Below are 21640 nucleotides of genomic sequence, written 5' to 3'. Positions count from 1 at the left end.
TTTTCAAGAAATGGAGGTTTTAAGAGGTTAAGGCTAGACCTCTGTCCTCATGTTTCTAAACCCACAGAGGCTCCTTGTCGAGATCATTTGTATTTATTATTTATTTGCTGGTACAGTTAATTTCATTTGCTTCGAATTATCTTTGTGATCTAGGCCACCTTTCATATCCCAGAACTATGGTCAGCATAAATGAAGGGAATCAATGCATGAGATAGAACTAAAGTGAGAGTTATAGACTTTGGAAGCCAGAAGGATCTTGGAGTTCTCATTCAGTGATTGTCACAGGAAATGAATCAGAATGATATGGGTGCTGCTGCTTTTTTTTTTTTTTCTTTTTTTGTTTCCAATTTAAAATAACATACTGCTCTCTCCAGAGATTCTGATACACCTCCCCCATTTGCCCTCCCAGGGAAGGGCTTGGATGGCTTCCCCAACCATGGCCTTTCTTATCATTACTGAGGTTGTGAGGCACTATCATGGATAAACATGTATCCTAAACTGCAGGGGGGTTTTTTGGGCTGAAGATGCAGATAATAATTTTTCCAGCTCAACCCCCTTGGTTAGACATTGACATCTGCCTTCACGGTTGTCATGTGAGCTTTTATTACTCCTCACTTCTTCCATTCCGATAACCTTCTAGGTAGTTGGCTTGCCTCTAGCTTTCTCAGCCCTAGTTCAGCTTACACGTTGCCACCAGAATAATCTTCCTGAAACCAAACCCTGCTCATGCCCTTTCCTCCCCTACTCATTGATTACCTTTAATAATTTTCCTTTGCTTACAGGTTAAAGTCCAAAGTACCATTTCATCCTCAGCTCGCAATTTTCCCTTTCAGTCTGCTCCTGCACACTTGTCATTCTGCAGATGCCATCAGCAACATGGGCATTGAGTGCTTGCAATTCCCTCTGCCTAGAATTCCTTCCCTCTCTACCTGCCTGGTGAAATCCTTCCCATCCTGGAAAGCTCAAGTGCTGCTTCATGAAACGTTACTTATCCCCTCAGTCTGAAAGGTGATCTCCCTTGTTTTTTGGGGTTGCTGTTGAAATTCTCTTCTTACTAGTTTGTAAGCTCTTTGATATAAGGACCATGTCTTCATTTTTATCTACTCAATACTTTCCATATGCCATAAATATATACTTGTTGAATTAACAGTGATTTCAGTGAAGAGGGACTAGACATCAGAAAGTTGGGTTTTTCCTTTTTCACTCATTCTCATTTTGGTTATTCCTAGCTACAGGACATAAGTATTCCTTATATGCTTTGTTATAGTTGCAGAAGGTCTCATTTATATGCTCCAGAGTCAGTTAATATTAGGGTCCAAGAAAGTAGCATTGAAGACAAATTTTACTTTGATACATAGACGCTATGGCCTGGGAAAAGGAAAACTGGATATCATGTAGCGCAGCTGCTGATAAATCTGGTAGCTTACTTTCTGATCTCAGTTATTACAACTGGCTAAGATTGCACTTGGTTATATTTAGCTTTTTTTTTAGCTTTCTAAAAAAAGTCATTTCTGTTATTGCCTCTTAACTGTACATGAGGAAGATACATATGGTTTTTGACTAGAACTTATACTCAGGAGCTCCCCATCAATCACATATTCTCTTGAGAAAGAAAGGAAAAAGGAAGAGGATTACATTTACTTTCAAGTCCCTTAAGCCTGGGGAATGCATAGGCTTGGTGTGGTTTTCACAGCAACCATGGTTGAAACCATGTTGTATGGCATTTATTTCAGAATAAGAATTGTCATTTTCAGTCCCTTTTTGAAAGTTATTAAGATATGGGGGTGGTATGTTTTTTAAAAAGCTCTAGTATACTAAAGTCTACATCTCAGTCAGGAGTGAAATAATTGTCCTTTGAGACCTCATGTTCTGCCCTATCAATCTAAGACTAGTGTCATCCCCTCAAACACAATAATGCATTAAGACCAACGATGAATGTTTCTGTTTGCTTTTTAATATTTTCTTTTGTCTTATGTGTGTTCTGCCACTGCACCTAATGATAGTAAAAAAATGTCTTTGGGGCAATTTCTGTCAATGCTTTAACTGGCTGCAAGTCAGCATGGGACCACTAGAGGACGGGCTCCCCTAGCAGCTCTAGCACAGCGGTAGGAATTACTGCTCCGATTTCCTGGTGGCAGGGGAGACACCTGAAGACATAAATGAAGACTGTCAAGGGACATTTCATCTATGGAGTAAGCATGTACCCGATCCAAAGTTTGTTGGGAATGTAGAAAAACAGCTGTTTGGGTAGGTGGAAAATGAAGAACAGAATAATACTTTCTTCAGACTTTAATACTTAAATAAATCTTTGAATGAATGGGGAATACACTTATTGATTTTAATGACCCCCCCCCCCCACCTTCCCCAGTCCCACCAAAATAGGTGATTAATGGGAAGTAAAGAGGAGTGGTTATGAGCATGAATTTGGGAAGAGACAGACTGCCTTGGCACAACATTTTACTCTGCCACTTACCGGCTTTTTGACCTTGGGCAAATTAACCCTTGTTTGCCTTGGTTTCCTCGTATGCAAAATAAAGATAATAGTTCCTACTTCATAGAGTTATTGTCAGGATAAAATAAGTTAAAAATTTAAAGTGCTTAGAACAAAGCCTGGCGTATGGTAAATTCTCTGTTAGTACTGCTTCTACTACTGCAGCTTGGCTGGCTATCTTAATTCTGGCTATTAGGATTGCAATAACATGGTAAGTATAAGGGCAAAATGATGAGATCCTTTCCTTTTTTAAAAAAGTTAATTTTTATGGGGGTATAATTGACATATAACATTGTAAATGTTTAGGTGTACAAAATGTGATACATTTATTGCAATAATCGAAGTGTTAGCTAACACTTATGTCATGTAATTGTCATTTTTTGTGGTGAGAGCAACTAAGATCTAATCTCTTAGCAACTTGGAAGTTGGTAATATAATGTCTATACAGGCATACCTCATTTTATTGAACTTTGCTTTATTGCACTTTGCAGATACTATGTTTTTCACAAATTGAAAGTTTGTAGCAACACTTCATCCAGGAAATCTATCAGTGCCATTTTTCAATAGCATTTGCTCACTTTGTGTCTCTGTGTCATGTTCTGGTAATTCTCACAATATTTCAAACTTTTTCATCATAATTATATTTGTTATGGTGATCTGTGATCAGTGATCTTTGACATTACTATTATGACTTGCTGCAGGCTCAGATGATGGAAAGCATTTTTTAGCAATAAAGTATTTTAAAATTAAGGTATGTATATTGTTTTTCAAGGCATAATACTACTGCACACTTAATAGACGACAGTGTAGTGTAGACATAACTTCTGTATGCCCTGGGAAACCAAAAATTCATGTGACTTGCTTTATTGCAATATTCGCTTTATTCTGGTAGTCTAGAACTGGACCTGTGATTTCTCCAAGGTATGCCTATAATAACTGTACTATGCATTAGATCTCCAGAACTTATCTACTGGTTGAAAGTTTGCATCTTTAAACTGCATTGCCCAATTCCTCCACCTCCTAGCCTCTGGTAACCACCAGTCTACTCTCTGTTTCTATGAGTTTGGCTTTTTTAGATTCCACATATAAGTGGTATCATAAAATATAGCATTTGTCTTTCTCTGACTTTTCTCACCTAGCATAATAACCTCAAGGTCTCTCCACGTTATTGCAAATGGCAAGATTTCCTTCTTTCTTATGGCCGAATAATATTTTCTTACATATGTATACCACATCTTCTTTATCCATTCATTGCAAATGGACCCTATGGTTGTTTCCATACCTTGCTATTGTGAATAATGCTGCAGTAAACATGGGAGTGCATATATCTCTTCAATATCCTGCTTTCATTTCCTTTGGATATATACCCAGAAGTGGAATTGCTGGATCATATAGTAGTTCTATTTTTAATCTTTTGAGGAAACTCCGTACTGTTTTCCATAGTGGCTGTACTCGTTTTCATCCCCTCCAAGAGTGTGCTAGGGTTCCCCTTGATCCACATCCTCACCAACACTTGTTATCTCTTCTTGTCTTCTTGATGATAACCATTCTAATAGATGTGAGGTGATATCTCATTGTGGTTTTGATTTGCATTTCCCTGATGATTAGTGATGTTGAGTACCTTTTCATGGGAATGGGTCCCAAGCATCATTCTTGCCAGCCTGGACCCCAACCCTAGGACTCAGAACAGTGTGAATTAGAAATGGTTTCTTTGTGGTCTTGAGTCACACTGAGTCAGTCAACTGCTTGTGACTCTAAAAAAATGATCTTTGGACTATTTGTATGTCTTCTTAAGAAAAATGTCTGTTTAGTTCCTCTGCACATTTTAAAAATCGGATTGTTTTTAGTTTTTGTTTTGTTTTGTTACTGAGTTGTATGAGTTCTTTATCTATTTTGGATATTAACTTCTTATCTTCTTATCAGATATACGGTTTGCAAATATTTTCTCTTATTCCATAGGTTGTCTTTTCTTTCTTTCTTTCTTTTTTTTTGATTGTGTCTTTTGCTGTGCAGAAGTTTTTTAGTTTGATGTAGTCCCACTTCCTGATTTTTGCTTTTGTTGCTTGTGCTTTTGGTGTGATATCTAAAAAATTGTGGCTAAGACTGATGTCAAGGAGCTTCCTCCATATGTTTTCTTCTAGGAATTTTATGGTATCATGTGTTAGTTTAAGTCTTTAATCTATTTTGAGTTAATTTTGGGGAGTGGTGTAAGACAGTGGTCCAATTTCATTTTTCTGCATGTAGTTATCCAGTTCTTGCAACACATAGTTTTGTTGAAAAGACTGTCCTTTCTCATTGAGTGTTCTTGGCTTCCTTGTCAAATATTAGTTGACTGTAAATGCAGTTTATTTCTGCACTCTCTATTTAGTTGCATTGGTCTATGTGTCTCTTTTTATGCTAGTTTTTTTATGTTTTAATTATGATAGCTTTGTAGTATAATTTGAAATTAGGAAGTGTGATGCCTCTGGCTTTGTTCTTTTTTCTCATGATTGCTTTGGTTATTACTTTTTTGTGGTCTTTTGTAGTTCCACACAAATCTTAGGATTATTTTTTTCTCTGTCTGTGAAAAATGCCATTGGAATTTTGATAGAGGTTGTGTTGAATTTATACTTGGCTTGAGTAGTATGGACATTTTAGCAATATTAATTCTTCCAATCCATGAACACAGGATATATTTCCATTTTTTTGTGCCTTCAGTTTCTTTAATCTAAGTTATAGTTTTTGGTATATAGAAATTTCACTTCCTTAGTTGAATTTATTCCTAAGTATTTTATTGTTTTTGATGTTATTGTGAATGGGATCATTTTCTTTCTTTTTTGGTTGTTTCACTGTTAGTATATAGAAAGGAGACTGATTTTTATGTGTTTAGTTTGTAACCTGTAACTTTACTAAATTGATTTATTAGTTCTACCAGTTTTTTGGTGGAGTTCTTAGGATTTTCTATATATAGGATCATATCTGCAGAGACAATTTTACTTCTTTCTGATTTGGATGACTTTTATTTCTTTTTCTTACTTGATTCGTCTAACTAGGACTTGCAGTACTATGTTGAGTAGGAATGGTGAGAGTGGGCCCCCTTGCCTTTTTCTGAACTTAGAGGAAAAGCTTTCAACCTTTTATCATTGAGTATGATGTTAGTTGTGGTCCTGTCATATATGACCTTTATTGTGTTCAGGTATGTTCCTTCTCTACACAATTTGTTGAGAGTTTTTATCGTGAAAGAATGTTATAATTAGTCGAATGCTTTTTCTGTATCTATTGAGATGATCCTGTGATTTTTGCCTTTCATTTTATTAATGTGGTGTGTCACAGTTGATAATTTTTGTATGTTGAACCATCCTTGTAACCCAGGGATGAATGCCACTTGATCATGGTGTATGATCCTTTAAATGTGCTGTTGAATTTGGCTTGTTAATTTTGTTGAGAATTTTTTTATCTATATATCAGGAACATTGGCCTTTTCTTGTACCCTTATCTGGCTTTGGTATCAAGGTAATGCTGGCCTTGTAAAATGGGTTTGGTAGTGTTCCCTCCTCTTGAATTTTTGGGAAGAGTTTGGGAAGGATTGCTGTTAATTTTTAAAAATGTTTGGTAGAATTATTTAGTGAAACCATCTCGTCCTGGCCTTTTCTTTGTTGGGAAGTATGTGATTACTGATTCAGTATACTCACTTGTTATTGGTCTGTTCAGATTTTCTATTACTTCCTGCTTCAGTCTTGGTAGGCTATATGTTTCTAGGAATTTTTCTGTTTTTCTAGGTTATCCAGTTTGTTGCTATGTAATTTTTCATAGTAGTCTCTCATGATCCTTTGTATTTCTGTAGTATCAGTTGTAATGTCCCTCATTTCATTTCTGATTTTATTTATTTGAGTCTTTTCTCTTTTTTTCTTAGTCTCGCTAAATGTTTGTCAATTTTGTTTATCTTTTCAAAACACCAGCTCTTAGTTTTGTTGATCTTTTCTATTGTTTTTCTGGTCTGTGTTTCATTTATTTTCACTCTGACTTTAGTTATTTCATTCCTTCTACTAACTTTGGGCTTAGTTTGTTTTTCTTTTTCCAGTTGCTTGAGGTGTAAAGTGAGGTTGTTTGTTTGAGATCTTCCTTTTTTCTTAATGTAGGCATTTATTGCTAAAAACGTCCCTTTTAGAGCTGTTTATGCAGCCTTGCATAGGTTTTGGTATGTTGTGTTTCCATTTTTGTTTGTTTCAAGATATTTTTTGATTTTCTGCTCGATTTCTTTGACCTATTGGTTGTTCAGGAGTGTGTTAATTTCCATACATTTGTGCATTTTCCAGCTTTCCTTTTGTTATTGATTTCTAGTTTCATACTATTGTGATTGGAGAAGATACTTGGTATGATTTCAGCGTTCTTAAATTCGCTAAGACTTGTTTTTTGGTCTAACAAATGATCTATTCTGGAGAATGTTCTGCACTTGAGAAGAATGTGTAGTCCGCTTTTGTTGGAAGGAATGTTCTGTATATGTCTGTTATAGGTCCACTTGGTCTAAAGTAGGGTTGAAGTCCAGTGTATCCTTTTGATTTTCTATCTGGATAACCTATCCATTGTTGAAATTGGGGTATTGAAGTCTCCTACTATTATTGTATTGTCTGTTTCTCTCTTCAGATCTGTTAGTGTTTGCTTAATATATTTAGGTGCTCTGATGTTGAATGCATATATGTTTATGATTGTTATATCTTTTTGATCATTATATAATGACCTTCCTTTTTTTTTTTTACCATATTTGGCTTAACGTCTTATTTTGTCTGATATATGTATAGCCACCTCTACTTTCTTTTGGTTTCCACTTGTATGGAATATCTTTTCCATCCCTTCATTTAGCCTATGTGTGTTCTTAAAGCTGAAGTGAGTTTCTTATAGGCTACATATAGCAGTCTTGTTTTCTCAGCCACTCTGTGTCTTTTCATTGGAGAATTCAATCCATTTACATTTAGAGTAATTATTGATAGATAAGGACTTATTAATGCCATCTTTCTAATTGGTTTTTGTCTGTTTTGTAGTTCCCTTGTTCCTTTCTTCCTCTCTTGCTGTCTTCCTTTGTGAATTGATGATTTTCTTTAGTGGTATTCTTTGATCCTCTTCTCTTAATTTTTTGTGACTCTACTGTAGGTTTTTGCTTCAGGTTACCCTGAAGCTTGCATAAAACATCATTTCCTTCCTTCCTTCCTTCTTTCTTTCTTTCTATCAATCATCTATCTATCTGTCACAGTGTTGTGAGCTGATAACAATTTAACTTTGATTGCATACAAAAATTTCACCCTTTTATTCCCCCTTTTTATGTTTTTCATGTCACTATTTACCTCTTTTTATATTGTGTGTTCATTAGCAAATTATTGTAGCTATAACTATTTTTAACACTTCTGTGTTTAACCTTTATACTAGAGTTAAGTGGTTAGCATACCACCATATCACAGTATTAGAATATCTGAATCTAACTATATGCTTACTTGTATCAGTGTGTTGAATGTTTTTGTGTTACTAATTAGCATCCCTTCATTGGTGCTTGAAGAACTCCTTTCAGCATTAATTATAAGGGAGTTCTAGTGGCGATGAACTCTCTCAACTTTTGTTTGTTAGGGAAAGTCTTTGTCTCATTTCTGAATGACAACTTTGATAGGTAAAGCATTCTTGATTGGCTGTTTCTTTCTTTCAGCACTTTGAATATAACATTCTATTATCTCCTGGCCTGCAAGGTCTCTGCTGACAAATTTGCTTATAGCCTTATGGGGGTTTCTCTGTATGAAAGAAATATTTTTTCTCTTGTTGCTTTTGAAATTCTCTCTTTGTCTTTGATTTTCGGCAGTTTTACTATAATGTGTCTTGGAGAAGATTGTTTTAGATTGAGATTTTGGGGTGACCTTTTGCCTCATGAATTTGGATGTCTAATCTCTTCCCAGGTTTGGGATATCTTTAGCCATTATTTCTTTAAATAGCTTCCTGTCCCTTTCTCTCTTTCTTCTCCTTCTGGTACTCTAATAATAGGTAGAATGTTTGTCTTAATGGTTTCCCATAAGTACTGCAGGCTTCTTTTCTTCCTTTTCATTCTTTTTTTTTTTTTCTTTTTGCTCCTCTGATTGGATACTTTCAATTGATCTGTTGTCTACATCACTGATTCTTTATTCTGCTTGGTTAAGTCTGAAGCTGAAGCTCTCCATTGAATTCTCCAGTTCAGTCATTATATTCTTCATCTCCAAAATATCTGTTTGGTTCTTTTTTTTTTTTTTTTTTAAAGGAATTCCTTTATTTTTATTATTTATTTATTTATTTATTTATTTTTGGCTGTGTTGGGTCTTCGTTTCTGTGCAAGGGCTTTCTCTAGTTGCGGCAAGCGGGGGCCACTCTTCATCGCGGTGCGCGGGCCTCTCACTATCGCGGCCTCTCTTGTTGCGGAGCACAAGCTCCAGGTGCGCAGGCTCAGTAGTTGTGGCTCACGGGCCCAGTTGCTCCTTGGCATGTGGGATCTTCCCAGACCAGGGCTCGAACCCGTGTCCCCTGCATTAGCAGGCAGATTCTCAACCACTGCGCCACCAGGGAAGCCCTGTTTGGTTCTTTTTTATGTTCTTGCTCTTTGTTGAACATCTCATGTTTTTCTTGTTGTTTTTCTGATATCATCAAACAGTTCATCTGTGTTCTCTTATAGCTTTCTGAGCCATTTTCTTTTCTTTTCTTTTCTTGCTTGCACCATATGGCATGTGGAATCTTAGTTCCCTGACCAGGGATCAAACCCATGCCCCCTGAAGTGGAAGCATGGAGTTTTAACCACTGGACCACCAGGGAAGTCCCTGAGTCTCTCTAGAACAATTATTTTGAATTCTCTGTCAGGTAATTCCTGGAACTCCATTTCTCTGGGGCAAGTTACCAGAGGTTTACTGTGTTCCTTTACATGTTTCCCTGGTTCTTCGTTATCCTTGTAGCCTAGCATAGTTGTCTGAGTATCTGAGGAAGCAGTCACTTCTTCCAGACTTATGGAGCAACTTTGGTAAGGGAAGACTTTCACCTGTGGGTGGGGGCATGCTGAAGCATGCTGTAACCCCAGGTCTAGTGATGCAAGGTGCCAGGTGCTGGGGTGTGTAGTTGCGCTGGGTCAGGGTCAGGGTGGGAGCATGATGTGTTTTCTGTTCAGACTGTTGTAGTCCACAGCATCAACAACTGTGTGGTCCTTAGTGAGCACTGCAGGGGGTTCATAGAGGCTGTAAAGGATTTTGGGGTCCTCAGTGGTACCCCCAGGTCCAGTGGCTGGGGACCAGGAAAGGCTGTGGTGGAGGGTGGAGCTGGTGGTGTGCACACACTTGGCTGTGGGGACCAGCTGCAGGTGCCTGTGAAGTGGCTGGGGTCAGTTGCAGACACACACGTAGTGGTGGGGGCCAGGGCAGGCAGCAAGGGTCAAAGCCAACTCTGGGCTCACTGGCAGCTCTGGGGGCCCCAGCTGTCAGCATGCTCTCCTCTGGTTGCATAGTCTTTCCCTTGGGGTGTGTGCACTGCTGTGGAAGCTGGTGATGGGCGTCAGGCTGGCAGTGTGCAAGCGCACAGCTGGAGAGGGAGGCTAGGTTCGAGTATGCACAAGGTGTTTGGGGTCAGCTGCTGAGATCTGTGCTGGCATCTTGTATTTTGCAGCTTCAGAGGCCTGGACTGGCTGCCAGTGTGGTTCAAGGGCTCCAGTGAGGGTGGGGTGAGGGCGTTGGAGGGAGTGGGGAGAGACTCAAGCGGCTGGCAAATGTGATTTGGCAAATGTGAGTATGAAATGTGGCTATAAAAGCTAATGAAATCTGCAGGGGGTTCACTGCAGCTCTGTTAGTTTCTGCAGTGGTGAAATCTGCTGGGTTTGTCTGTAGAGCAAGTCACTGAACTGTGAGCTCTCCAGTTGTGTGGCTGCTATTGGTAGATCCTACTTTTCTTCCTTGTTTCTAACGGTTTCTATGCATCTTAGCTTTGCTGGTCTGGGTAGGGTGAAACTGAAGTGGGACCTTCTTGCATTGTCCTGAAAGTTTAGGGAAGTGGATCTCTCACTCCACTCTTCCTTTTTTGGTAAGGGGAACTCTTTCTATCTGGGAAGTTCCCTCTTGGTACTAAACGATGTTGGTTTGGGGGGTGGGCTGATGTAGGCAGAATGAAACTGTCTTCCATCTCCATAACCTGATTATTCTCAGGTTTTCTGTTCCACTGTGTTGCTGAAATTTCTAAAGCAGACTCCAGAGCTCCCCCAGAGCTGTTTTTGTTAATGGATAGCTGTCTAATGTTGATCTTTTTTGGGGGGGGGGGACAGAGGCTGGGGTCTCCTATGTTTCCATTTTGGTGATGTTGAAAAATAATTGATCCAGTTCCTTGATATATGATAGAACAAGATATTCCAGATTCACCTTGTACTTTTGTACTGGTTTTTGTTTTTAAATCTAAAGCCCAGGGAGAGGTATTACCGATGGGTGGTCTCTTTCTAGTTTCCCTTTCATTTAATTTAAAGTTTTGCATTGATTCTGAATTAGGCAGAGGTCTTAGTTCTAAATTCTTGTTTCATCCCCTTCGTGTGCTTTTAAATCCACACCTTTAGCCATTACTGGACCTGATGATCTCCACGCAGACTTGATGACTGTCAGTTCATGAAGGTTAACTCTGGTTACATTTTCACCTCTTGTCCCGTGTTTGTGTGTTCTGAATCTGTGAGGACCCAGTAATAAGCTAAGAGCATTTCTCAAGAATAGAATGGTTACTTGCTGAAAGGGCATGACTTGCTCTAATGAATACTAGAGGCCTCCTCTGAATTGTCCTATTAGGGTTTGCCTGTAGAATCAAACTTAGCCTTTGGTTTTTGGCTTCTTCAGCCTGCAGCTATAAACAATAAAGGATTCTTTTAACATAGTCTTAGAAATTCTGGTTTTCAGGTTTTACAGTAAGCCAAGAATTTAGGGCTTTGAGCTTGTTACTCTCTTCCTTTAGGTTGTCCAGGGCCATAAGAAGCAACTATGCTCTATAATTCTTACATTCTCTTTCCCTTGCAGTCATTTGGTCTCCTAAAGTCTTGTCTTCCTTGGGTACTCTTTTTTTTTTTTTTTTTGAACTTTAAAAAAAGTTTTATTGGCGTATGGTTGATTTACAATGTTGTGTTAGTTTCAGGTGTACAGCAAAGTGATTCAGTTATTCGTATAAATATATTCATTCTTTTTAGATTCTTTTCTCATATAGGTTATCACAGAATATTGAGTAGACTTCCCTGACAACACTTTAAAAAAATTTATTTTATAAAAGTATAGTTGATTTACAGTGTTGTGTTAATTTCTGCTGTACAGCAAAGTGATTCAGTTATACATATATATTTATAGTCTTTTTCATATTCTTTTCCATAATGGTTTATCACAGGATATTGCATATAGTTCCCTGTGCTAGGTGACAACATGTTTTAATTTGTGTTTTAGTCTATTCAGGCTGCTATGAAAACAAATACCAGGAATTAGGTGGCTTATAGCAACAAACATTTATTTCTTATAATTCTGGAGGCTGGGAAGTCCAAGTTCCTGGCATCGGCAAGTTCTGTGTCTGGTGAGGGCCCATTTCCTCATGGACGACTGTCTTTTCGCTATAACCTCACCTGGTGGAAAGGGTAAAGGAGCTTTCTTAGGCTTCTTTTATAAGGACAGGAAGTCCATTCACGAGGGCTCTGCCGTTATGACCTAATCACCTCTCAAAGGTCCCACCTCCTAATACTATCACCTGGGAGGTTAGAATTTCAGCATAAGAATTTTGAGAGGACACAAACATTCAGTCCATCACAATTTGCTAAGTTATTTTGCCATCATATGACAAGGACTGCCAGGTCCCATTTGTTATTACTAGTTAGGTTTTCTCTTCTCTCAACTTCAACCAGATTAGGTAATAAATCTCCAATTTCCCCCATTTTACTGGGAGTCTATTGCCTTCAAGTATTTGTGGTGCTGATTCTGAAAGCAATGTTTGTATTTTCAGCTTCTGTGGTATGTGAAGAGCTCTGTTTCATGAAGTGGGCATGTTCTTCAAACATAGGAAGTTAGATGCTGGACAGCCCATCTGAACGACAGTGCTTGCTACACTTGCCTTACTGTGATACACGTTTCTCTTTATATGCTATTGTATTTTATTTGATATTATTAAGGATTTTAAAAAAACTATGTTCATATGTGTTATTGGCCTAGAGTTGTGCTTTGTAGTTATCTGATTTGTTTATTGGAGTGATCTTAAACTTAAAGAATGAGAAGGTTTCAGTCATTTTTCTGTGTGCTAAAGAGTTCATATAGAAATAGAATTAATCAGTTTTTTTGAGGGTGTAATAGAATTTGCCCATGAAGTTGTTGGCATCTGGTCCCCACCTCCCTGCCTTTAACCGCCACTTTTTTTTTTTTTTTTTTTTTTGCCTATAGAGAGTCTGTAAAGCTCTTCATTATATTTTTAACCATTACTTTCTAAAGCTTATCAAAGTAGTTTAAAAATCAAATAATCCTGGGACTTCCTTGGCGGTCCAGTGGCTAAGACTCCTCGCTTCCACTGCAGGGGGGATGGGTTCGATCCTTGGTGGGGGAACTAAGATCCCCGCATGCCACGCGGTGTGGCCAAAAATATCAAATAACCCTGGAAGGTTTATAATGGAAAATTATAGGAGTCTTGATTATTATTCTTTGTGTGGGTTTGATCATAAACCAGCAATGGAAAAACATGGAAGAGTTTTATTTTTCCAATATTGGTGGCAACTTATCCCTCTTTTTAAAGCTGGGTCAGAAGAAGAAAAACACGGCAGTCCATGTTTTCTTAGTTCTTTTCAATAAACACCAGTCCTTTCCAATAATTGATTATCCAATCTAGCAATTAGAATGTTGATCAGAGGGCCTACCAGCTGCTCAGCATATACGGAGCTGTTGATGCTGTGTCATTTGTTTGTCTGCCATACTTCATGGCTCCGCTTCTTAGGGGAGCTTGGTGTAGGTATTATGTGCTCTCTGCGTGTACTGCCCCTGACCCTGCTCCAAGTTATGATGGCCCTGCAGACAGGGCCTCCTCGTCCCCATTCAGTGATTCTATCTCACTCTTTTGGGGTATGTTTCATGTTTAACTGAGGTGTCTCGCATAGGCTAGGCCACTGACATCTGTTTTGGACCATCTCAGCGTCCTTAGTACCATGTATCAAGGAGTATTTCTAAGTCTCTTTTTTTGCTCTCCTGGAACAGGGGATGGTCTAGGTCTCGGGATCTACCACTATTCCCATCTAAGCACAGGGCACTTCTACAAGCATCAAAGCCAGGAGAAATCCCACTGAGAATGGGTACTACACCTTGCATTCCAGATTTACTCAACTCTCAAAGAGTGATTGATTGTAGTAATAACCCTAATTTATCCACACCTTCTTGTAAAATTTGCCTTGTAGCTTCTGCACTGACTCTGGGCTTGACCATGTGGAATGCTTTGGCCAATGAAAGACTACGTAGTGTGATGCAAGAAGAGATTTGAAACGTACGTGTGCATTGGACTTGCCCTCTTGCTGCTCTTGGAATCCTGCTGGTTTAGTCTTCTGGAGAATGAGAGACCACATGAGGCAGACACAAGCTGTCCCACTTGGGGTCATCTTAGGTAAGTCTCTATCAGTCTGGTTTCTGACCAGAGATACATGAACAGGCTGAGCTGAAATCAGCCACACTTGACTCAAACCAGAACTATCCAGCTGAGCACAGCCCAAATTGCCATAATCACAGTTTGAGCTAAATAAATTCTACAAATGGAGCTACCAAGATTTAAGATGGTTGGTTAGCAAAAGGTAGTTGATTCTATAATGTATATTAATTCTATTATGTATACTCTCACAAGTATTTCTATTATATATATTATAATAAAAAGAAATGGAAATAAAAATGATGTGGTAAAGGCAAAGTAAATAATACTCAAAAAAAATTAATGTTGCTTTGTGTGTGTGTGGCCGTGCCGTGCAGCGTGCAGGATCTTAATTCCCCAACCAGGGATGGAACCTGTGCCCCCTGTGTTGGGAGCACGGAGTCTTAACCACTGGATCACCAGGGAAGTCCCTAATGTTACTTATTAATAGAACAAGATATCTGTCTAGTTATGAGTTTGGTTTATTTCAATCCTTGCTTTTAATAGCTGTCAGTTGTAAAACAAACCTCACAATGTTATATGGCTCAAAATGGGAAGTATATCATTAGCTGTACTTAACAAGATATGATTCTCATTTTTTAATTCTCTCCATAAATCTTTTTGTTGAGACTAGCTAGTAAATATCTTCTTTCATGGTATTAATCAAGTTGTTCTTACAAATTAGTGAGAGGGTGTTACATTTTAAACTCATTAATAAATGAGTCCAAAACTCACTGAAACCCTCCATTTTGAAGATTTCTAAAAGGAAGATATATAAGCCACATCTTTACATAATTTCTGGCGAAAGAAAAAAAATCACAACATGGTGGAACTATTTCTTTTCTAAGCATCAGTTTTCCAAATGCTCTTTCCATATGTTTGTTTGTCTTCTCACTTATTGTCTATCTTGAACTAATAGGTTAACTGTGTGTGTATGTATGTGTGTACTTTATTTTATTTATTTGTTTATTTATTTATTTTTGGCTGCGTTGGGTCTTTGTTGCTGCGCGCAGGCTTTCTCTAGTTGCGGTGAGCAGGGGCTACTCTTCGTTGCGGTGCGTGGGCTTCTCAATGTGGTGGCTTCTCTTGTTGTGGAGCACGGGCTCTAGGTGCATGGGCTTCAGTAGTTGCGGCGCGTGGGCTCAGTAGTTCGTGGCATGTGGGATTTTCCCGGACCAGGGATCTAACCCGTGTCCGCAGCATTGGCAGAAGGATTCTTAACCACTGCGCCACCAGGGAAGTCCTGCGCTCATGTGCATTAATATCTGCTAATTGGCATACCATTGGAAGCTATTTCACAACACTGAAAACGTGAGCAAAATTGGAACACCTGTCCTTTTTTTTTTTAAGCATAGCAACATTTAGTAAGTTTCCCAATTCTTTTAAGTAATTTGCCAAAGTGAACAAGAAGGTCACATCCCATCTTGTTCAAAAATATCATAAATATTCTAACAAACATCTTGTTTTTATGAAATTAACCATATTGAGATATTATAATGATTTATGACACCAATTGCCTGGAGTTAGGCCAAATTTTGCAGGTTAAAGCCATGGTCCTCTACAAGACTGCCCTCATTTCAGACACCAGTCACAAGTTTGAGGGTCTTCAAGTTTACTCTCACTTCTGATCAACTGATGACAAATTGGGGGTTCCAATGACTCTGTCAGGTTTGATAATTCACTAGAACAACTCACTAAACTTAGAAAAATGCCAGCCGTCTTTTTGATTGCAGTTTTGTTATAGCAAAGGGATACAAATCAGAGACAGCCAATGAGAGAGACGCATGGGGTAAGGTCTGGAAGGGTCCCAAAAGTCACTTTCCTGGCACATCAATGTATAACAATACACAGAGTATTGCCAACCAGGGAGCTCACCTGAGCTTTGGTGCCCAGAATTTTTATTGGGGTTCATTACATAAGCAGGCTTGATTGAGTCATTTGCCATATGGTCAAACTCAATCTCCAGCATCCCTCCTCTGTCTAGGCTGATATCTCATGACTCAAAGCCCCAAACCTTTAATCCCATGGTTGGTGTCTCTGGTGTGGCCAGTCCCCATCTTGAATTGTCTTGTTAGCACAGTAATCATATAGGCCCACTCTGAGCACTTCATTAGCAGAAAGTATCCGGGCGCACCGCAAATAACAGACACTCCTATAACTCAGGAAATTCCAAGGATTTAGAGGCTACGTCCCAGGAACTGGGTACAAATCCCAGTCAAATTCTTGATTACACAGATATTTAAATGACAATATGATGCAACACGCAGAGAAAGAATGAACCATCAGGTTCTCAGAGTTGAGGAACCTCCGCTCTTTCCTCAGGATAGATCCCATACCACTCATGACATGCAACCAACACTGAATCCTTGTCATATTAGTAAAGTTTGTTTTCAAAAAACATTTGAAATACATACAAACAGAAGTTCTAGTATTTTATTTCTGTGCCCCGGAGAACCCTTTTTTATACCACCTGGGGTACTTGTGCCCCAATTTGGAGATCACTGCCCTAGAGATTCCTTGGCTAAATGATTTGAAGAGTGCTATGGACTGAATATTTGCACCCCCTCAAAATTCATATGTTGAAATCCTAACCCCCAGTGTGATGGTATTAGGAGGTGGGGCCTTTGGGAATTGATTAGGTCATGAATGTGGTTAGTCTTCTTAGAAAAGAGACCCCAGAAAGCTCCTTCACCCCTTCTGCCATGTGAGGATGCAGTGAGAAGACTGCCATCTGTGAACTAGAAAACAGGAATCTCACCAGACATCAAATCTGCTGCCACCTTGATCTTGAACTTCCCAGCCTCCAGAACTGTGAGAAATAAATTGTTGTATAAGCCACCAAGTCTAAGCTATTTTGCTGCCCTTGACATGTCTCCCTGCTGGTAGAGTGAACTTCACTGCCCCTTTCACAGCAAGTCCGGGTGGAATCGGAGAGGATATAACGTACACCTTCTCTGAACAGAGGATTTGAATGTTACTACATGTTTCAGCTTACAAGAAGCTGCTCTGTGATCCTAGGTTCCAGAATGAGAAAATACTTAGAGAATAGCCAAGCAGAGTTACAGTCTATAAAGTGTATCTCATGCAGACCCTAAGCCCTCATGTCATGTGAGTGAGAAATAAATGTTGTAAGCCCCACAGATTTGGGGGATGTTTGTGGTACAGTGTAATCCGGGTATAATGTGACTTACCCCAGGGAAAGAGAGGTACCTTTAGGAATGTATTTTGCTTTCTCCTTACAAGCTTACATTGTTAAGGTCCAGTAGCACTTGTTAGGTCCAGTAGTTATTTGCTGGAAAAATTTGTAAAAATTAGCTCTTTTTCTTCTCTTACTCTTTTTCATACCCCTTTCCCTTTCCTTACTAAACAATTCAGTCTTAAATAAAGCATTAGGCGGGGCAGAGCAAGGTAGGTGTCTGTTGAAGGGTGGGGTGGGAGAGGAGCAGTGGTCTGGTGCAGGCAGTCAGAACTTAGGCAGCACGAGCTGGGTGACTAGTCAGGGGGCTGGCTTGACAGTGGTGTTGGAGCCCGAGACGAACATCTCTGCAGGGGTGGGAAAGCGTTCTGGCCTCAGAGCCTGTGCACGCTGAGTAGAGTGTCCACACGTGGCAGTGGCCTGGCGTGGGGTGTCAGTGCCTGAGAGGTGAAGAGAGCACCTATGTGGTGGGGTGGTTGAGTGCAGGGAGCTCGTGCAGTGACCGAGGGCATCCTTGCTGGGAGGTGTCAGGGCCCCAGCAGGGGGAGGAAAGCATCCATGCAGAGGGGAGACCACGTGTGGGTTTCAGAGGCTGTCCACATGGTGGGGGAGTCCAGGAGGGGTGAGGAGGGCTTCCACACAAGAGGGTGACCTTGTATAGGGTGTTAGAGCCTGAGTGGGGTAAGGATGGATCCCACATGGGGGTCAGGGGACCGGCTTCAGGAATCAGAGTTCAGGCAGAGTGAGGAGGGCTTTGCTATGGAAGGTGGCCTGGCGTAGGGCGGCAGACCTGGGCAGGGTGAGGAGAATATCCTTGGGGATCGGCTGCCTCAGTGCAGGAACACCCGTGCAGAATGGAGAGGACGTCAACAGGCGTGGGGCCTGGATTGAGAAGCAAGACCAGTAGGGGTGAGAAGGGCATCTTAGTTAAGGAGGGAGGAGCAGCAAAGGTAGAAGATCAGTTAAATCCAGGGGCTTGATCAAATAAGTAAATAAATTAAAGAGAATGGAAGCAGGCTTCTTACTGTCACAGAAGGGAGTTAGAGATGTGGAAGGGGAAAAAACTGGAATGAACTCATTGGTGTAGGATTGAGATTAGAGGTGTTAGTGTGAACTCATGGTTTGCAATATATTTAGACATAGAAATAAATATAGAGGTAAATGTGTGCACACGTGTGTGTGTGTGTGTGTGTGTTATGCAGGAGAGCGAGGAGATTAAAAGGAGGATGGGGGAATTCCCTGGTGGTCCAGCGGTTAGGACCCCATGCTTCAACGGTCGGAGTCCGGGTTCAGTCCCTCATCAGGGAACTAAGATCCCACAAGCCTGCAGTGTGGCCAAAAAATGAAAAAAAAAAAACAAAAACAAAGAAAGAGGATCATTTGGGGAGAACTGAATCTGGGGCGTGAGCTGGGAGCATGTCTGTAGAAAGATTCCACATGAAGGATTTAATTTTGGGGGTGCTTTCCTCTTGGCTTTTGGATAAATTCATATGTAGCGCTCAATTTCTCTCTTAAACTGTGATTCCATTAAGTTATCCTAATTTGTTAAAGGGTCATATATACCTGTACAGCCTTTTGTTGTGGTGTCATGGAGATGAAAGGGCTAGAGAAGGGCAGCCTCCTCTTCCAGTAGAGAGAGCTTCTCTCAGGAGCGGCTGGAGGGGCTAGAGCAGGATGAATGGGGGGCACAATGGATTTAGTCAAGAACAGGGAAAAGCAGAGAACACAGCGAGCAGCTTCTGAAGGCACATAATCTAAACTTTGACTCCTCACTGCATTAGGGGACGCTGACTCTTGAAGGTGGGGAGTCTGACACATGAGTTATTTTGTCAGTTGGAATGTGGTCCCCAAAGTTGCCTGATGAGCCACAAATGATGAGGAGAATGCAAATGTGAATGCGTATATACTGAGGTTGGTTGGTCTACAAATGATTATGTTTGCATGTAAATGCTCATAAGTACTTTAATTTCTTTCCTTCTGGTAAGTTCACAGTTCTCAGGGAGAATTTCCCTAATTGGTTTGTTCCTCTTTTCTTTTCCTTCCTGTTTCCCTACATTTTGAACTTCCTGCTTTTATTGCTATTTGCTGGCATAACGTTTAAAGGCTGTGATAGACACTGTGCCGGTCCTGGGGATTGGGCCCCTGAGGTTTTTAGTTTTCATGAGACTCCTCTCAAGGTTATTTGTCTTTCTGGGGCCTCTGTTCTCATCAGGTTGCGTGATAGGATGTATGACAAGTTACAGCCATGCTTGGGTTTCATTTCAAGCTGTTTTAAGGAAGAGATGAACAGGATTCTTTGAAGAGAACAGAAGATCTCAATATGACTTCAGAGGTCACTTATGCTGAAGTGAGGTTTAAAAATAAACCCCAGTCCTTAGGCACCAAATCAGAGCCTCCTGCAGGTAAGACACGTTTTCTGGTGGTTAGAGTTAATGATGGAATGAAGGATGAAGAGAGAATACTATAAACGGAGCCTAGGTAATGTTGGTTAATGGTTCTCTGGCCACAGTTGGGAAACACAGCATTCTCAGAAGACTGAGTCTCCTGAAGATAAGCATTAAGGGATTGTACAGTGGTGCCGTAACACAACTGAGGTGTGAGAAATCCACTACAGGCCTGAGCTAAAGAGAGTGCTAATGAAGCTGGGAAGTTGTCCTTCTGTGCCTTCTGTGCAGTCTAGAGAATGGGTACAGGTCTGGAAGCCATCAGCCCAGATGCAAGGACTAATGATGAATTAGCGGGTTTTGTTTCTTGATCTTGATAGGGGAAGAGTTTGGGTGGAGAGTGTTTGCGTGTATTGGTTAGTACCAGACTAAAGTGGGATGAAAGACCATTGCAGATGAAAGACTAGAAAGTCGTATAAAGAAAGTCCCTTATGTTTCGAGGGAAATTGCTCTGCAGTCAGAAAATCCAATGCATACTGCATCTCTGAGATGGATTCAACGAAGTTTGGAAGTAGATAAAGGGTAATTTGGGTAACGTGTATGATATCTCAGATATAGAACAAAAGGGAGAAAAAAAAAAACCATGGAGACTATGAGAAGCTGTGAGAGGGTAGTCATGATTGCTCATGTTCTCCAGAATTCTTCTGTGGAAATATGGAGAATGCTCAGGAAACTGTCTCTTTTCCCCTTAAAAAATTTATAGGGACTTTCCTGGCGGTCCAGTGGTTAAGACTCTGTGCTCCCACTGCAGGGGGCACAAGTTCGATCACTGGTCAGGGAACTAAGATCCCACTACCGCCAGGCATGGCCAAAAATAAATAAGTAAGGAAGTAAGGAAGTAAGGAAGTAAACACATGGTAACCTTTAAAAATAAATAAAAATTTAAAAGTTTATCTAATTTCTTTATTGTATGTTGCAATGTTCATTATAGAAAAAAATAAAAAACTAGAGGTATACACAAATTTAAATTACTGTATTTATTCTTACCATCTAGAGATAACTATAATTTCCATTTTAGTGTATATCCTTCCAGATATAAATATACATAAATGTGTATATGTATTTTTTCTAAACATGAGATCATATTATACATTATTGAAGGTTTTACCACCACTTGGCAATATATTATAACTTTGAGAAAATAATTCTTTTTTTTAAATTGAGGTATGATTGACAGACAAAATTATATTAGTTTCAGGTGTACAACATAATGATTTGATTCTTATGTGTATTGTGAAATGATCACCACAATGTCTAGTTAACATCTGTCACCGTACATAGTTTCACAATTTTTTTCCTGTGATGAAGACTTTTAAGATTTACTCTTAACAACTTTCAAATATGCAGTATTTTATATAAATATATCTCTATATATATTATAACCTATAATATTATTAACTACAGTTGCCATGCTGTACATTATATCCTATGACTTATTTATTTTGTAACTGGAAGTTTGTACCTTTGACCCCCTTCACCCATTGCACTCACCCCATCACTCCCCACCTCTGGCAACCACCATTCTGTTCTCTGTATCTATGAGTTATTATTATTATCTTTTAAAGATTCCACAGATAAGTGAGATCATATGGTATTTGTCTTTCTTTTTCTCACTTATTTTTCTTACCATAATGCCCTTAAAGTCCATCCTCAAGGCAAGATTTCATTATTTTTTATGACTGAATAATATCCATTGCATATAATTATCACATTTTCTTTATCCATTCACCAATGGACACTTGAGAAGATAATTCTTAACCATGAAATGGTGACTAAAAAGGTCTGATTTTTTAACACAACATTGTAATTCAACTATACTTCTATAAAAAATAAATTTTTTAAAAAAGGTCTGCTATTATTTTAAGGATGTGACGAGGGATGATTATA

General features: G+C 39.5%; 1 protein-coding gene across 5 annotated transcripts in view; it reads left to right on the top strand.

The window, feature by feature from the left end:
- The first annotated feature begins 11 nt into the window (after positions 1 to 11).
- Positions 12 to 21640, top strand: part of LOC309608779 (C-type lectin domain family 4 member A-like) — a 55199-nt gene continuing 33570 nt past the window's right edge. For 4 of the 5 annotated variants that reach the window (XR_014233089.1, XR_014233090.1, XM_082349272.1 and 1 more), the window contains exon 1: positions 12 to 19711. Coding sequence is in view for 3 of the 5 variants with exons in the window: in XM_082349272.1 (XP_082205398.1) it covers positions 19630 to 19711 (82 nt within the window). In the remaining 2 variants the exon portion in view is untranslated. The remainder of the gene's footprint in view (positions 19712 to 21640) is intronic. The other variant, XM_082349271.1, reaches the window with a different exon arrangement.

The sequence above is a fragment of the Balaenoptera borealis genome (assembly GCF_965194805.1).
Source record: "Balaenoptera borealis genome assembly, chromosome: 13".
NCBI classification, from domain to species: Eukaryota; Metazoa; Chordata; class Mammalia; order Artiodactyla; family Balaenopteridae; genus Balaenoptera; species Balaenoptera borealis.
The sequence above is the reverse complement of the archived record's forward strand: the minus strand, read 5'-3'. Positions and strand labels throughout refer to the sequence as shown.